At 40.6% G+C, this 19,040-nt stretch overlaps 1 protein-coding gene across 4 annotated transcripts in view; it reads right to left on the reverse strand.

The window, feature by feature from the left end:
* Positions 1-1,093: 1,093 nt before the first annotated feature.
* The window catches only part of LOC134815002 (plexin A3-like), a 43,918-nt gene continuing 25,971 nt past the window's right edge, over positions 1,094-19,040 (reverse strand). For 3 of the 4 annotated variants that reach the window (XM_063823431.1, XM_063823429.1, XM_063823433.1), the window contains exons 2-19: positions 11,938-13,262; positions 10,558-10,794; positions 10,109-10,376; positions 9,682-9,964; positions 9,217-9,367; positions 8,416-8,506; positions 7,963-8,193; positions 7,267-7,472; positions 6,405-7,106; positions 5,912-6,244; positions 5,557-5,743; positions 4,677-5,302; positions 4,204-4,464; positions 3,802-3,993; positions 3,426-3,682; positions 3,022-3,253; positions 2,614-2,736; positions 1,094-2,482 (exon numbers count right to left, since the gene is read on the reverse strand). In XM_063823431.1, the coding sequence (XP_063679501.1) occupies positions 2,378-2,482; positions 2,614-2,736; positions 3,022-3,253; positions 3,426-3,682; positions 3,802-3,993; positions 4,204-4,464; positions 4,677-5,302; positions 5,557-5,743; positions 5,912-6,244; positions 6,405-7,106; positions 7,267-7,472; positions 7,963-8,193; positions 8,416-8,506; positions 9,217-9,367; positions 9,682-9,964; positions 10,109-10,376; positions 10,558-10,794; positions 11,938-13,262 (5,810 nt within the window). In that variant the 3' untranslated portion in view covers positions 1,094-2,377. The remainder of the gene's footprint in view (positions 2,483-2,613; positions 2,737-3,021; positions 3,254-3,425; positions 3,683-3,801; positions 3,994-4,203; positions 4,465-4,676; positions 5,303-5,556; positions 5,744-5,911; positions 6,245-6,404; positions 7,107-7,266; positions 7,473-7,962; positions 8,194-8,415; positions 8,507-9,216; positions 9,368-9,681; positions 9,965-10,108; positions 10,377-10,557; positions 10,795-11,937; positions 13,263-19,040) is intronic. The other variant, XM_063823430.1, reaches the window with a different exon arrangement.

The following is a 19,040-nucleotide window of genomic DNA, read 5'->3' on the forward strand; positions in this document are numbered from 1 at the left end:
GAAAAATTGTAACCCTGTTATATGCGGTGAGTGGTGCGTCAGTTCAGAATCAGCGTTCAAAATGCATTGGTTTAAGTTACAACTGTCGGCCGGGTGCGGGCCTTTTATTTTTTAAATCTCAAAGTTTGAGGTAAAATAATTTGGCGCGCGCTATATCTCCACCGAAAACACATTCAATTTGATGCGTATGAAATATGTTTATAACTTACTTTATATCTTCTGTAGATCGGCGAGATGCGAAGGATTGACATCGTGAATCAAGACCGAGCTGCAAAGGACATCGTAAATCGTTCCAGTTGGTAGGTTATTATTTATTAACCTGCAAGTACATGAGTCATATCCAAAATCTGCATGATGCAAATTACTATTGGTGATCAGATTTCGCCCACGCCCTTGAAAGACGCGCGCCGAGTTGGACTGAGTCTCGTCGACGATCTAATATTTGGAACAAATATTTTACGAGTATCACCCGTTAAGAGAATCACCCGTTAAATTAAGTTGCGTTAATCTGAATCATTAACTACATGTATAACCAAAGCAGGCTTAACATTTTATGCCAACGGATACTCACAAACACAATTGACAATGCAGTTGCAGTTCCTCCATGACTAAATTAAAATTTTGACTTCAATTTAAAACGTTTTTGGTATTTTACTTAGTCAATAATGAATAAAATCAGTTGATTAGTTATGTATGTAGAAGTTATATGTCAGGTAATATCTTCACCGAAAGCACACTCCCCAAATTGCGCGCACTGCTTGCTGTAACTTCTTTGAAACTTCATGAATCGAGAAAAAATCTTTTGCCTCGATCTTAAACGATTCCCCATTCAATTTTGTTTTGGTCGTAAAACGCCAACTTAGTGCAGAATCAAGCAAGTTATAGACATATCTCATACGTATCAAATTGGATGTGCTTTTGGTGGAGATATAACCTGCGCCTTATTGTTAACTACTCCAGATTTGTGTATAGTATGATAATAATAGTAATACTAATACAATAACATCAGTGATTGAAATTTTATAGGGACTGGTACGTAATGGTATTGCATTTGGAGCCTGTCAATATTATTTCAAGCCTTGGATTAGTGTTGTGTGAGTGTGAAGGTTTCGACACTGCATTGTATATAAATAAGTATGACCTTAGCTTTGCTAAATCAGCTTGTTTTCTTTGGCCCAAAAACACAAAGCGAAATTATAAATTTTAAACAGGAGTCAGTCCTTTAACCGCTTATTATGCAAATTTGTGACAAGTTAAACAAATATTTATCATTACATTATTATAAAAATGAATTAACTGGTTGAAAGGAGATTTTACTCTAAATTCAAATTTTAAGTCGAAATTTTCTTCTTTGATACTTTGGCCTTCTAAATTGGAGTAAGCGCATTATATTACGGTATTTTAAGTCAATAAAAATCTCGACTTAAATTGTACATTAAAAACAAATATAAACCATATTAAACGCTAATAATTAATGATAAACTTGCCTACATATATACTTCATCAAATAAGCGAGTTTTACATTAATTGCGAATTTCTGAAAAATCTCAAAATATACCCAACACTGATAATCATAAAGCGATAATTGAAAATTTTCATGAGGGTATTTGCTATCGATTAACGTGCAGAATTAAAGCAATTCATTGATTGCTTTGACATGGGTAATAAAACATTGCAAAAATAAGACAATAGAAATGCTCAGCACAGGAAGGGAATAGAAAATTGGTTTGTTTCTGAAAAAGAGCCTAAAATACATTTCTGTTGCCTCCCCTCTGATATCTCTTGTCGACAAAGCTAATTTGAAATACTTCGCTTGGGACACTGTTTAAAAACGAAAATCGCTTATTTTTCGAAAGATGCAAATAGAATTAGTTACCTAGGTTAATCTGTAAAACAGTGTCCCGAGCAAGAGTGCGGGATCTAGCCATTGAACATGAACTAGTTGGATTCAATGCTAAAACACATTTTGAATGATCACACGGGGCACCACAAATTTACGAACTAATTGTTTCTGCCGTCATTGACTAAAAATAGCACAAAAATTTGATGTACGAATGCTTATAGTGTAAAAAATGGGCATCCAAAAGTAGAACCCTGAAAGCTTCGCTAACAATCCAAATTATTCAGTATAACACGGTAGCTATATATAATAAATTAGATATGGCAATAAAAACGTTATCAGTTCAGCAATTTTGAAAACCGTAACCCACGAAACCTCTTCAACAGCAGGGTCGTTCTCGATCACAATTTCAAAATTCTTGGCAAATAATTATTTTCGTAAACACAATTTTATTCAAACAGTTTTCTTTCAAAAGATATTTCATAAAACAAATTGGACTATTTACACTAAGGAGTTTCTAAGACTCGCGCGCGCACGTCACGTCGTGCCGCTTGGTATTAAGTACAACTGTAAGTATGATATAACTGTCGCAAACTTTTTGCTCAGTTCGTCACAATTGGTTCTCTGAAGAGCTTCGTCTATCTGAAAACGGAAGATTCGTTAGAATTGAGCAATAAACCCATACGAAACCTGAGGCTTATATGGAAATTGTAAGACTCGCAATGACAGATCCACGCTATAATATGAGGGATGAACATTGAACATGTACATACCTGGAAGCAATAATTATGAGCGTAGACTGCGAGGTCGTAGAGAGCTGCGTCTCTGTGGAGCTGCATAGAATCTGTGGAGGGGAGGGAACTGAAGAGCTTCTCGTCTGTGACCGGTGGAAGAGCCTGAAACACAGTTATCGTTACATTTGGAAACAGCAAACAGCTACAATTAGTGAAGTGTCAGTCAAGGTATTTTAATATTCTCAAAACGTCGCTGTAGTCATTATATTCTGACTGGTTAGTTCGAGACTAGCGGAGACTAATTAGCAGGTGATGGACTGTGTGGAGTGTGGAGTGCGGAGTGTGGAGTGTGGAGTGTGTAGTGTGGAGTGTATAGTGTGCATGTGGAGTGTAGAGTGTAGAGTGTGGAGTGTGGAGTGTGGAGTGTGGAGTGTGTGGGTACCCTACCTGAATATCGCTGTAGAACTTTCTGACTGCTGGTTTATAGTCCTGCAACTCTTTAGCGTACAAAAGTTTACTAGAGGGACTGTCTGTGCTGAATGCGTGGTTACTGAGCGAACAGGAGTCCATGTAAGTTTGGGAGATAACTGATAGGATTGAGTCTATAAGGGGGTGTTTCTCTACGTCTAGGATCATTTCGGGGTTCTTGATGATGTTTATCCAGAAACGCAGTGGAATACTGAGACAGTGGGTTAGTTAGAGAGGTAATCTGAGTTCAGGAAAAGGTATAATTTAGAAGTTAAAATAAAATTTAAAGAATTTTTGGAAAAATGTACGCTGAATTTCAATCAAAGCAAGTTGTATGTGATCTGGACTTAGCTATTCATATCATTAACAAGTGTTTTACATACCTGTTGTTTTTCCAGGTATGGATAATATCAGGATCAGTAATTCCGTTCTCAGCCGCTTGCCTGTCCAGCATATCGAACAAGAATTTAATCGCAAGAGGCACGTCTCCATTAGATAATGAGAATATTGAGACGAACAGATCGTTAACAAAATGCTGCAGAGTTCCTTTAGTCGTTAACAGCCGAGTTAGATATATCTCCGGCACGTGGACCAAGGTGGTTTGGTCGGAGTCGATAGTGCTGCTTGCGTTCGTTTTAGTCTGCGGTGTGAAAATGCATAACTGGAGAGCATTTAAACGAAGTTTTATACTCGCGACGAGTCCAGAAAGTTGATTTTATTTCGGAATGCAAAATCAAAGCACATTTTATTACTACTCACAAGATGGTATGGTCTGAGTCCGCAGCTGCTTCCTGATCCCCTCCTGTTTAGTTTAGGGTTGCTCGAGGCTAGATCCATGGAGCGGTTTAGTTTTGGATTACTGCTAAAGTGGGTGGAATGGTCCATGAAGTGACCGAACCTGTTCGTCGCAGTGGAGTCCGCAACAAACGCAAACACCGCGTTTTCTGCCACCTGTCGGGATTTCTTAATGAGTTTCCTGAGATTATATGACAGAATTTCTAACGGTAGAATTTAAGAATTATGAAAAACATGCACTCCTCTGACAACCTTAAAGGTTTAAAAATGTTCGGTATTAATTTAAATGCCGCGTGAAAGAGATATAGGTGTTCACGCTGATATGTTTATCACAGCGAATATTCATGACAATGTAGCCCAGCTGACCTTATAATGCCGGAGTGTGTTCAGCCTCTTCCACTCGCCCTCTACCACGCTAGTCTCATCCTCATCACGCAGCACATTATACTGGTGCTGTCCAACTAGTCTCAGCTCCAGACTATCCACCGGTACTCGCTGTGAAACTGGAGTATTCTTGTAGTTGTACCAGGTGTCGTGAAGCTTACATTTAGCTTGGGAGATAGTGTCGCAGTCAAGGAGCTTAACCGGCATCTGACCTCCTTCTACTTGTAGGAAAACGTTCAGAGTCTGGGAGAGAGGGTGTGTTAGAATATGATATCATAAATAGTCGTGACATCATCACGACAGCATGTAACGCACAGTCATATTAATCATGCAGAGAAAAATTAAGAACTTTAACATTTGTGAAATTCGATCAGAAGTTGTCAGCTCAGCGCTTAATGGCGTGAAAGATTGAAAACATAGACAGTAGAGCAAGCAATTGTTGGTTGGATATTAACCTTAAAATCGATTTTCTGTCGCAGTAGCCTGTCCTCGGATAAGGCATATCGGGCCTGGTAGCTCACGGAGTCAACAGGTCCTGTCTCAATCGTAGCCTTGATGGCTCTGTACAGCATGTACAATGGTTTCCCGGCCACCTGTTTTACGTGATCATACAGACAGAAAGTCAGCCAATTTGTCAAGAATTTCTCCGCTACACTCTCCGTTCTCCGCAAGAAGAGATGAGGAGAAGTTTTGATTTGAGGTCGCTTCATGAGGTTAAACAGCAGTCTGGACATGATGTAAGTGGCGTAGTCCAGACGCTCGCAGAGAGCTACCATTAGGAGGGAGGCGACATTGCACCTGTCCTTCATGTTGAATCTGGGCTGCTGTTCTAGGGTGTGGATAAAGTTCAGGATGAAGGGCTCTGAGCAAAGTAGGGTGTGGAAATCTTTCAGTCCGGCGATCACCGCCGCCCTGTTATTAGGAGCTGCTGCGTGGAATCTACTGGTAGATCTCTGGAAATCCTCTATATTTGGGAATAGAACTTTGTAGGCATAAGTTGAGAAATCCAGGAAGGGTAAAGATGTCAAATCACTTATCGGTGAGATATCGTTCATGACCATCATTTGCAGTTCGGTGAAAGCTGAGGTGAAATAAATGTTAAAATTAGGTGCACGCCGACAGTCATCAATCATCAGTTTCAATCCTGTAATTCTCCTAATTTTGCGTATGACAAAATCGATATGTCCATGACAAAACGATGTCTCTGAGACTGTCTTGAGGAACGCACGATAAATCAAGCAAGGGCCGGTCCACAATAAAAGTGGCGTCATACATAAATAATGAAGGAAGATACTTGTCAAAATTAACGACTGAACTAGCAGAGAATTTACTGACCGTCTTTGCACTCCCGTGCGACTTGAGACTCCAAATCATGCATTTTCTTCTTCGTCACTTCCGACTGTTCGGTGAGCCGTTGGGAGTTCTCTCGATATTTGAAGATGAGGAGGGTAACAACAATAGCCATGACGATTATAGCAAACACTGTTCCCAGTACAACTGGTAGTGGTATGTCACTGCTTCCCTGCGAATAGCGATGGTTAATTTAATGACTAGTACATTGATAAGCAAACATTATACAATTATACAGACATAGTACATAAAGCTATGTATGATTTAACTTTAATCTTGAATCTTCAAACTACTGATAGATCACAGTAGAAAAGTAATAATAGTTATCACAATGTACCACTACCTGACTCTCGATGGCTGCAGATGTGATCCTATAATTCAGAGAACCAGGACTCTCTTCTCTATTTCCCATCACCACTTTCACTTTGAACAGGGTCTCTTTGGGTGGATCTTTCTTGTTCTTTGCGATAAGAGTGTCTCTCTTTTTCCTATCAGTGTTGTTATCCTCAACCTTGTAATTGTTCTTGTTTTGCTGGGTGTGTTGTTGTAGAACTGTAAGACTGGGGGGTGAGCACAACACCTCACTGTCGGTAGAGGACGGTGTCATCTCGCACTCCAGTCCTCCAACTGTTACTTTTACTGCTACCTTTCCTTCCAATGTCAGGTGTTTTCCCTGAAAATAGTGAGATTAGTGGCATGTATAACCAGGTAGTCGCTTAAACTTGAACGTGTGCCAAATAATGAACAATTTCGTCATTAAAAATTAGCGTGTTTAATTAAATTTTAGAGTTCCAGAATCGGGTTACTTTTAGTTTTGGTTTTGGTTTACTTACAACAATTCTAAGATAAGCCGAGCTATCGTTAGACACTTCACTTCCAGCCCAGGTCCAGTCTGTAGTTTCATTGACCCATTTATCGACCGTAAAGTCAGGATAATAGCTGAGACTTGCGGGACCCGAGTCCTCGATCTGTGCGGGATTCAGGTTTCTCAGCTCGATATTCTCGTCCAGTTTAAACACAATTGGGATGGGCATGGCCTGGTCACTTCCGGCTTTCAGTTGGAGACTTGGGGTGGGACACACCATGGAGTTACCATCATTGTAAATAATCTTACACATTCCAGCAACAGAGCTGGCAACAATGTCTGTGTTCTCCATATCAACGTCAATCTTAGCCACTTGAATGGAATGTAGGTTAGTACCAGACACCGTCACCTTGATGCCCCCGGCTGCCAGACTGCAGGTAGGTGTAATATTGGTGATGATAGGATCTGCTACGTACTGATACAAGATATTATCCGCAATGATTTCCTCCTTATCCACCACCAGCTGAACCTTGACTTTCTTAGGCCCCCCTGCTCGGGTAGTCCGACACACGATCTCATTTTCCCGTCTCTTTCCAATTATTACACACTGCTCCGTGCCAATCTCCACCCTTGCACTGGACCCTATGTCAAGGTGATTACCCATAATGGTCAGAGCACTGCCTCCTGATTTAGGGCCTATCTTCGGGGAAATACTTGTAATCTCCGGATTCTGAAATGAAATCAGTGTCATGTTTGTGCCTGGTCCACGCCTATTTTCAACTTATTAAACACTTATTATCAACAAAGTATGATGTCATCAAGTATGTAAGACACACTTTAACAAGACCATGACGTCATCAAATGAACAGCAGATAAAGTCAGGAACTTACCAGATACTTGAATTGAACAGCGCTCATCTGAGTCTGTCCTCTGACTGTGATCCTGATGGGACCATTGGAGGGTTTCGGGGACCAACCAGTCTCGCAAACCACTGTTGTGGAGACTTGGTATTGTTCTCCGTACAGCATGTGGTTACAAACTGTGTCTGCCACATAGATACTCTCGATATCTTGGAATTCTACACCCAGGTTCACTCCTGATAATAGAAATATGTTGGAGGGAGGTATTCATAGAGATTATATTAGAGATATTAATAGAAATAATTATAGAGATAATTATAGAGACATTTCTTTTTAAGATGTGATTATTGAATACATTCATCGCTATAATTGATGACACTAGGAGATGAATATAGAGGTGGGCACTGATTAATATTTGGGAAGCGACGCAAGTTTATTTCGTCATCATGAGACACGTACACCCATTAATAAATCAGTTCACATAATCGACCAATAGAATTGCTGGAATGTGTCAAAACAAAGTTACGTCACCCTCCCAAATTATCCACGTCCATTACCAGAGATAAGATTATATCATCACAAATTAGATTGAGACATTGTATATAAATCACTTGAGAAATTCCTCCCGCCCAAAGATCCCAAAATCAAATCTAAACGAAACTTATTGAGTTAATAATCATTAACATCATAAACCAGAATAAATAAACAAAAGCTAAAGTAACTAACCAGTGATAGTAACTTTAGTACCGCCACTAACAGGTCCAGCTACAGGCTCTATCTTATTAACTGTGGGGGCTGGACAGGTCTTATCATCATCATCCAGTCTGTTGGCACAGTGGGCCGTGAACAGAGAACACTGATTGGTAGCCGAGCACCAGGAACACTTGTAGTCGGCACTTATCTGACCCTGGCATTGGGAACAGTCGCTAGCCATCAGCAGGCAGTTGTACACCTCAACTGAAATATGTGGAGTTGAGTGGTTGTGTGGTTGTGGTCACTGGTCAGGTTGGGTGGTTGTGGTCAGGTTGGGGCCCGGGTTGCCGTGTTAGATTCTCCCACGATGGTTGGGAGTAAATATGGGGTGATGGAAATTAGACCAATTACCTAATCAGAGTGGAGATAAGGAGGGCTTTTTACTATATAAATATTTATGAATATAAATATTTGAAGATTACTCACCCTCCAGATCGTCAGGTTTGTCAATCTCCACTCCTCCGAATATAATAGAAACTTCAGCGTGCACTATCCCTTTAGTACTACTATAAGTGTACTGAAAGAGAGAGGGGATGTTAATTTCTCAGGTGATCACACTGTTACCTGGTTTGAGGTGCAGAATTACACTACAGGACCGCGTGCTGTGGTTACCCCACCCCTCTCTCCCCTGATATGTAATCATATTAACTCCCCCCTGCTGCAGACTAGAACCTACACACCGTCCTACACCAGTCAGCTCCCGCTAATTTGAAATCAGGCATTTAATTTGAGAGGTATCATGTAAGAAACACTGATCCGTGTTGATCAACGGTAGCCGTTCTGGCACCACCGCATTAGGACATGTGTAAAATTAAATCATTGGCATGTACAAGCATTCCATGAATATCTGCGTGATAATTACCTTAATATAGCTATTTCTTCACTACGGTACGAGGATGGAAAGAGAGGAGAAATCCCTGCTCATCAGCACGGTACGAGAACGGAAAGAAAAGAGAAATCTCATCTCTTTCATCACTTTAAAAACTTAAAATAGCTGTAGCAAGGCTGGTTCATGTGTTCATTATTCATTGTCACGGCGACATGTTGGCGACGATACGTGTTATTACAGACCCCTCAACCCTTATATTTAATGGAGTGGAAGCAAACACAGGGACGTAACTTGCGGTACATTTCAGTCAGAAACAAAGGATTTTCTTGGACATTTTAACATTTACATAATACGATAAAAAGGTGGTAAATGAATGATTTAACGCTATTTTAACGTACGGTGTTGGGATTACATTCGAGACTGTTCGAGTCAGTAAGGTGACCTCCAGTCGTTTGTTTATTTCCATCAATATAGATATCACAACTATAGCCAATGTCATTGCGTCCCACACTCTCGGGCAGATGTCGTCCATGGACGCGAAACGACCTCCTGAAAAGGAACAGATGTTAGTTTGTGATGATGCTGGATGTTTGTATTATTTCAGTTTGGCGAGCAATCATTAGAGAAGTGGAGCAAGTGAGCAAGAGAATTTAGCACGTTGCGGTCTACGCTCACGGGGGAGTGTGATGTTTACATAAGATGGAGTCCACCAGAGTCGAGAACACCTAGAGCATGTCTAGGTGGTTTACTTAAACATTGTGGAATGTATGGTATGTATAGCAAAAGCATCAGGGAATTACATGGAAATTTTCAATAGTGGAAATTTTGTTTCTGTGAAAAGCTAAAAGTATTTGAAGACTCACTGAACACCAGCAGGGATGAGTTTGTCCTCGTATTCCACGTACTCCAAGGTAGGACAGACATTAACACTGGTCACGTGGGTTCCCTTCATGCACATCTCACTCTGGTAGATACAACCACCATCGTACGGGCACCATTTACAACCACTGTCTGGCACTCCTATCGCACTGCACTCTTTACAGGTGGTGATTATCTTACAGTCGAATATCATGATTAGGTCTGGAGCGTGAACAAACGGTTCTATGTTGGAGCTAGCTTTGAGGGATAGCTGGACTGGCATGTTATCTGAGGAGATTAAGGGTTGAAGAGGAGTGAAATAGAAGTGGGAAAGTGAAACAAAAGTTGGTAATATCACAGATGATTATATTTAAAGGAGTCAAGATTCAAACGTTATCAAAATTAGAAAAATAAAACGGGGGGCTGACTCACGATCCATGTTGTTCTGGACAATAGGAGTGTTGCAAGTAACAACAGCAGTGCCATCCTCATTCTGGCGCACACTGGCGGGAGTGTTACCGTACTTCTCAAACACGCACTCGTACACCTCGTCCTGAGGCAGCTGAGCCTGGACGTTCAGAGTCACCTCTTCCTGCTGGTTAGCGGGAGCAGAAGTGGGGCTGACACTCGTTATTGTGATACATTGGTCGGGGGCTCCTCGCTTCCAGTGGATATCCTGACTAGAGTTATCACATTCGTCCTGGAAAATAGAAACATTTGGTGGCACCAAGTTCTAGAACATTTTACGGTTCTCCTCTTTAATTTCAATTACAGTTATAGGAGACAGGGATCCTAACATATGTCCAGAGAGTAGTAATAATAACAGAGATGTACTCAGAAGAGGGTGGTGGAATGCTGGTGGAATGTGGTACGTGACTAACCTGAGTACTACAGCGGTTCTTGAGGACACACCATCCACAGTAGGGGTTGTTAGACGAGATACAGGAGGAACAGTTATCATAGGTCTCACATTCCGCTACTGGAACCTTCACCAGCTGGTCGGTGGCCATGGCGTACACAAAGTCGTGTCCTTTACTGAGAGCAAGCTGTTCAACCGGGGTTGTGCGGATCTGGGCGTTTGAGAACATGGAAACGTCCTTATCACTTTCTAGTAATATCTGAAATAGTTAACAAGTGGTTACTACTTGGAGCAGAGAGAGATAATGGTTGTCTCCAGTTACATTCTACTGCATAATCCGTGCATGGAAGGGACCCACTTGAAGAAACCAAAACCAAAACGGACCTCTCTGGTTAGTGGTTACACGTCATGACAGAAGGTCGGACCGAGCAAGCTGGACCATCACTGTGGGCAGACACTTCGCACGGCTAATCCTGGGACATGATCTAACGCATAGTATTTAGCACACTTTTTATTCACGATCCTCTCTAGAATAGTGTTCATGTGGCCACTTGTTCCGCAGATCCAACATGTTTAATTGACCGAATCTGTTCGGTTTCATCCAATAAACTTATTGGAAATATTGGAAAAAAGCGTGCATAGCTACTTTTGCCCATACATAACATATTATATGCCTAATAAATGAGTTCTGTACAGCATTATGCTGTGTAATTAATACACCTTGCTAGCCATTGAAGCGCTGCTTGACAAAATTCATTAGAAGCTGAAGCTAGGACCTACCCCTTGCTGAGTGATCACATGAGCCTTGTGCCAAATGGTCACGTGACACGACTCAGCCAAAAGGTCACATGAGATGATCTACAAATGGTTATCATCGGCCATTTTATCCGGTTATCATAAAAAATATCAGGTCATCCTAAAACCTGATACTCTTAAAGTGCACTGTTTAAAGAGTGAGGGGGGAAGTGGTTCATCACCTTCCCCAGAAAAGATACCCGGCTCTCTTTATCATTCGCAATTTCATGAGACCCACCAAATTACATTATGCGGGGTAGCCCGAGGGAGGAGGGAACCAGACGTCATGGCAACCGGGACACTGGGACAGCACCCTGACATTAACTAACACACACCACTCTGACATTAACTCTGACATTAACATACTTGACCGTACCCAAACTTTACACGTAATATTCCCATGATGTTAGCAGACAATTAGTGCAATGTTTACAAACATCGGCCCGGAAAACAACCAAACTGTTTTAAATATGCGAAGAAAATTAAGGTAGACAGATGTCTGCGGTTGAAAATAAAACCAGACAGAGAATACCTGAAATGTTAATAACCAAAAAGCAAAATATCACAATTGTTGAAAGAAATAGCATTGAACGAAGTGGAGGCTTACCTTGAGTAGCTTCCCGTTCTTAGTCCCGATAAACGCTACAGAGTATTCCTCGTGAGAGTTAACAGCGAGTGAGAGCATCGTGTCCTCTTGGAGAATAAAAGCAGCAGTTTTGGTGATAGGATTATCCAGCTCAAGAGGAGAGTTTGACAGAACGTTGCATTGATTGAAAGCCTTGGTTTGAGCATTGCACTTCGGTCGGTTGTTCTGACCGTCGAATGACAGACCTGAAAAACCTTTTCCATTCCAACAATCCCGCGTCTTGTTCTCGAAAGCAAGCTCGATTTCCTTGATGGTATAAATACAAATCGCACTGTCGCCGGTCGGTTCATGTTTACCTTCCTGAGCCTGGGCAAACAAAGCAATTACAATATCACTCTGACTGATAATCTTAAGCTTAGTCGCCAGCTCGGAACCAGCTTTACCGATAGCCAGAGCTTGGAGCAGCTGGAAGTTGGTACCATCCTTCTTGCACTCCATCTGGGCCTCGGTGTAGCTGATCAACTTCCGGTTTCGGAAGTCCCCCTCGTCCGACTGGCAAATCCGTGTCAGCCGTGATTTATACACTCCGGAGCCCGGAGTGGTCGGTTTTATAGTGGAGAAGTACCGATACGAACCACTCGCAAAACCACCGTTGTATATCACGTGAGCATTCCGAGACCTAGACCGATATAGTGTCCGTTTGTTTTCCGATTCGGAGTTCTTGTACAACTTGAACATTTGCTCTGAATTGGTTTTATCGACCTTCCTGATGGCAATAGAGGGCAGGATTACAAGCGCAGAGTCCGGTTCAGCGAAGGAAGCTCCAACATACAGCACATTAGTGCCACTGGGGCCGGCTGCAATAAAACCGTAAGAAGCATTGTCGCCCTTGTTAGCGATAACCCAATGTCCCTGGGACGTGGGCCAACTGATCAACTCCTCGATATTCTGAAGATTTCTCATCTGACACGAGCCCTGATACACATTACCGCACACTATCAGTGCTGACTGATGTTGGTCTATGACCAGGATTTTGACAATATTGTTAGTCTGACTAAGTTCGGCTGACGGGTTCAAACAGTGCCCCGCGTTCAGTTTAGCCGTAGCTGGGATGCACTCCTCGTTGTCCATCTTAGGGCCTAACGAAACGTCGTGCATGAGGTCGAGGTTAGGGTTAAGCTGGCAGAGGAGGTTATCAGCTCCGAGGTAAACGTTGCCACTAACATCATCAACTACTATCTGACGGAGCATGGTGGCAGTCTGGGGCGAGAAGGTGTCGTAACAAGACATCAGAGACACGCACCATAGCAACAGAACGGCTCGCAGGTTCGTCTCATCCATCTTGCCTGGAAGAAAAGGGACCGTTAGAGGGGTGGATAGACAAAGAAAGGGTTTTGATTGGGTTGAGTGTTAGTTGCTACGTATAGAAGAGAAAAGGTAATTGTGGAAGGTGAACAGTATGTTCACTAAAAAATCAACTACAGTTCAACAGGGGTGCAAAACGTTCGAAATTAACGTTTTCAGAAACAGCTTTAATACACCATCAGTATAAAATACTTATTTTTAGAATCATACTAGTCGCTGTTGCGTAAACATGGAACACCCTCCCGACCATTAATGACGTCTATCACAGTGCTGGCAAGCACGAGCGGTGTCTTTATTGGGGGAATACTATGTACCCCCTTTACTATTGTACCCCCTTTACTATTATAACTCCTTTACACCCCCTTTGGTACACGTTGGAAGGGCATGAGTTTTTCAGGCATTAAGACTCATCGGAAGTCGTTCAGCAGATTTATTTTTTAGTTCAAAACATTCTAATTTGATGTCAAAGATGACAGAAATAAGAAATAGTTATGTTGAGATTTTGAAGAAATTTGCATAAAATTCGCGCCAGCACTGTTATACGAAATTCGGTAAAAAACCCGAAATCGCCATATTCAGGTGCCTTAAAAACCATGTTAAAATTGAGTTAGAGATCTGAAATTTTTCAGGGCGTCTAGACGTTGACCAAATCGACTGCAAAAAAAGTTTCAAGTTTCAGGAGCATCGGGAAATGGGTTTTCTAGAACCCCTGTTTTACGACAGATTGTCGTGATATATACATACATATATATATACATTCAGGGATAGACGCTTTGCCAGTCAATTATAGGCTATATTTAGGTGTCCGTAGATTCAGAAGCTTTAAAGATACAGCCATTTCGGACCACAGGTCTTGAAGATAATTGTTTAGACTTTAGTTTACATTATGTTAAAAAGTAATTCAACGTCATCATCACCACTTGATGACGTCATCAAGTTAACCATTTTTAAAACTTGATTTTTCACAAAGTAATCATTTTTAAAATCAATTTTACGCCATTAAGGAGTAATTTTATTCAAAATTTGAGTGCATATTGAAGTTAGATAATTGTTTAAGCATTCTGAAAATCTACCGGAAAGTTTTTCTAGCTTGCTCCTTCATAAAGATATTCGCTATTGAAGTTAGTGCTTTTTTAAAGAATAATTTTATAAAAACGCTAATTTTACGTTCTAGTATTCTCTGGTGTTGCACCATCCCTTGGGTTGTGGAGCTCAATTTTGCTTCCTAAAGGTCTCAATTGTGTCATAGGCTAGTTTTAAAGTTGAAAATCGAAAAGTTGCACACGTGGGGCAACGCCCAAATTGATAGAAAATTGCTAAAATCACTGAATATTGCTGTTTTCACCAATTTCCGTCAACTTTGGAGCGCCGTTGTGATTACAGTTCTTCTTGAAATACTTTGAAACTTTTCATGCTTATCAAACTATATATAAAACACCATCATGCAAAAATTTACGGTGATTCAATATTGGATGCGCACGCAACTTCCGCTCAAGGTTTGCACGTGCGAAAGGTTAAAATTTTGCTCATTCGTGATTTTGAACAAATTCTGCTTTGCCACGACAGTTCAATGTCATTATATATGAATTTAATGCCAACTTGAATGAGTATAAAGTGGCATATTCAGTCAGTGATCGACCGATATGCTTACCTAAACACAAGGAAATGTTTTTAAAGGAAAAATTTCGAAATCGTTGAAATCACCTCCTTATTAATATTAATGAAGTTATGAGTTTACATTTCGGCTTTGTAAAGTACCCTGACATTATAATCAAAAAGAGATGATATTTGACCAAAACCCATAATCATGGGTAGAGTGGAGCGCTGCCAGTGTCTCTCTTTCCCAAACAAAAGGCAATGATATCAATTTGAATGACCGTTATCAAATGCAAAATTATACCGAGAATGAAATCGGTCGCTCGCTTTTCCCATTCATTTACAATTGAAATAGATTACATGTTATAAATCAAAACTTATTACAATTCGTAAGCCATGAATGAGTGGGAAAAGCGAGCGACCGATTTCATTCTCGGTATAATTTTGCATTTGATAACGGTCATTCAAATTGATATCATTGCCTTTTGTTTGGGAAAGAGAGACACTGGCAGCGCTCCACTCTACCCATGATTATGGGTTTTGGTCAAATTGACTTAAGTTAAAAAGAGTTTGTCTATTCTTATCAATGTAATGAGAAGGATACTAAAATTTCTAGATTTGTGAGGTAACATTAAGCATGTTTAATTTCTAGATGATCTAATCGACCTCGCACTGACCGGAACTAGAAATGTTAAACGAGAGACAAAAATGACTGATGACGTACCCATAACAAACACACAAACACACGAAATAACAAACTGTAAACAACCGAAAACTGAACCCACACAACAACCCGACCCAGAATATAGGTGTGACAAAAATATAAAAATATATAACGAAAAAAAATCAGTGCGGCTCTCCCTTCGAGTGTGCGCCACCCTTATCTCCAACTCATATGTGATTTAATACTTTGCCAGTAATACCCTAAAATACGTGTAACCCTCGGTAATTCGATAAAGGGTACGGATATAAGGAAACAGTGGTACGTAATCGAAGGAGCGTTTATCGTAGTACCATGGTCACTGACAACTGTCTAGTTATCTTCATATGACCATTACTAATTACAGAAGATACCAATTTTTTACCAGCTAATTTCTCCTGACGAAAGCAGCAGAAGACTGACAACTACAACCGTTAAATTTGTGTTAAGTTTTGAAAGTAGCGGAAAAAGAAGCTGCCTTCTTCCCAGATAACCACGGTCCATGAAGCGTCACAACATAATAACCACGGGACAGTGTAGAAATGAAAGCAACAAAAACACGGTGAAATGCACGGTTTATACTGAATATATATATATTGACCCTGCTTATATGTTATTAATATCACGGAGCGCGACCCCCTGGTGGCTGGAGAGTACGGAGACCATGTGACATGTCACGTGATATCATGGTATAGAGAGTGTGGAGAAAGAGAGCGCCCACAGCGGAGGTTTATCATTATTATATGCAGTCTGTTAAATGCTACTTCAGATGGATGGGAAAGAAGAGGTCCCCCACTGAGAATGAACTGTGGTGAGCTGGTTTAATGTAAACTGGACTGTTTCCAGGCTGGTTATTGGTCACGTGACTATGTTTAGCGGTTAGGGGGTCTGATTGAACTGATCACGTGATATCAACCTGTCCTGGTAACGCTACCAGTAACAGATCGTTCAGTCTGCTAGAGCAGGAGAAAAGTACAGGAGAAAAGTACAGGATGAAAGTACTGATGAAGTACTGAAGTAGAACAAGCAGGTAAGATCTGTCAAAAATAGGCTGACGGAGCGTAAAGGATGCTCGATAACATTTACTGGTTAACTACACTAACAAGACTAGCGAGATATTTAAACCCTTTTAAAGAGATCTCCGAAGTTTTGACAGGATAGCTAGACGATCTAGCTGGACGTGAGGACAGATTGCAGCATGTCAGTAATCTTGGTCCGATCAGAGCGGTTCAAATTCTAACACTCAAACCAAGATTTTACAGCTTTTTTGGATTTGCGTGAACGTGTTTTTAGTGCTCAGATGGTGTGAGATTTTAAAAAGCGGTTCTTATATTTAGTAAACTCTACAGCTACACAAATAGCGGGTAGTGGTGTTAATTAACTGTAAAATAAAAAATAAACAAAATGAAAAATGATAATTATAAAGTTTGTGCTCAGAAAATACTTAGTCCTAAGCAAATAATACAAAATTGATCGCCGTACTGTATTTCAAACTAATATCACTACTTCACATTCTATACTTCACATAATTTGACACAATCTATGAGTAATATGGAAAATGTAGAAGATCTGTGGTGGAGAGGATGACGTTAAATGGAAAAGAAAAAAACGAACGAGACCAAGATGACCGTATATTATTTTAAACGCTGAAGTTTTGAGAGGATAAAGGTTACGTAAACCACTCTGAACGTTCGTTGGCAGATAAGGAAGAAGACAACGTTATAATCAAATCTGATAAGAGATAAGGTCGATAGGGGGCTATAAGCTTACAGACACAAACGACCAAATTCAAAGGGCTGAAGAAAATTGTATCGCAGAAAATAAATGAGAAAAATCAAATACTATAGTAAGGGGAAAAGTGGTCGATTTAAGGGTTCCGTTGGATTTAAATGTTCACAAGGATTTAGCAACGGAATATGGTAGTTAGAACCCCTACGAACATAATTAGACTTGTCACCAATTTTGTATCTCGACAGAAACACCACTTTTTACCACTTTTTACCACCTTTGTACCACCTTTCTGGTTTGCCAAATATCTTTAGTTGTGAACGTCGTAGAAGGCTGGAAATTAACCTAGATTGTTTATCTTATCAAGGAGTAAAACTTTTAAAAGAAAAATTTTTACATCGGACAATCAGCTAATTGGATAATTACCAATTAGTTAATTACCAAAAAAAGTGAAAAATTTTTATTGGCTCAAGATGATTAAAATCGTTTGAAACACGGAGAAATGTAGTTTTTAGAAAAACTTCAAAACTTTTTCACTTACAAATTTTTTTCGAGACTTAAAAAATTTCGAAAATTTGAAAAAAAAATTTCCGCCAAAAGTGATCGAATTGCATGAAACGTGGATAAAAATGCTTTGCAGAAAAACTTCGAACCTTTTTAGATTGGGGAATACTAAAATCATCAATATTTGAAGTTGGAGTTCAGTAAATCTCGGCATATTTTAGTAATTAGGAATAGCTTAGCGGAAAGGGCTGAACCTGAAAAACGTTAACCACACAATATTAGAGTTTCATAACTAATTACAATATAGCTTTATCAAATTCCACATAAAGAAACAGCACAAAAGGACCGTTTAAGATCGAACCGATTTTACCTGCTGTATACTATCATTTTATTGATTTCAATGATCAAAAGTCAAAACCTCTCTGTACCGTCAATCTTGCCAATCTATACCAGGTATCTGAATGTACCGGACCTCTTCTTTGCCTCTATAATAATTAGACCCAGTTGTGCAAGAAATGCGATTTCTCACAGGGGCTTCTTTTAACTGTGCACCTTTTGTCACTCCCGCAAGAGGCCCGGTATTATAGGGGGGTATAGGAAGTGTAAATATACCTTCCATCATCCACTGTGGCTTTTTTGTGTTGTGAATGCACATGCCGCTTCGTTTGCTATGCAAGATACCTCGAATAACCCGCATATGTCATTGCCAGGGTCGGGATAGAGCTGGAGATAGCATTGAGAGGTTGCTAGAAATAACTAGACTTAGAATAAAGTCTAGCTATCAGATTCTGATGAAAGGCTGTTAAGCTTAGGGGTGGGCGACAATTGACCCCCCGACAATTGACCCCCGACAATTGACCTCCGACAATTGACCCCCGGAAATATAATTTAATACAATTAATCCTGACCCTGACCCTGACCCTGACCCTGACCCAGGACCCTAACCCTAACCCTAACCCTAACCCTAACCCTAACCCTGACCCAGGACCCTGACCCTAACCCGATCAATTGACTCCAGTGTAATTACATGGGGGGTCAATTGTCGTACTAAGCCCTAGATTTTGCGACAATTGACGCCAGTGTAATTACATAGGGGTTCAATTGTCGGGGGGTCAATTGTTAGGGGGTCAATTGTAGCGGTACAAAGCTCAGGACGGTGATCTTGATAGGTCAGATAGCTGTACCTGATTGGTTCCAGCCCACCGTGTCGCTTGGAATTAAGTTCTCACCC

This window comes from Bolinopsis microptera, chromosome 5 (assembly GCF_026151205.1).
Source record: "Bolinopsis microptera isolate Bmic1 chromosome 5, MBARI_Bmic_1.0, whole genome shotgun sequence".
In the NCBI taxonomy this organism is placed as follows: domain Eukaryota; kingdom Metazoa; phylum Ctenophora; class Tentaculata; order Lobata; family Bolinopsidae; genus Bolinopsis; species Bolinopsis microptera.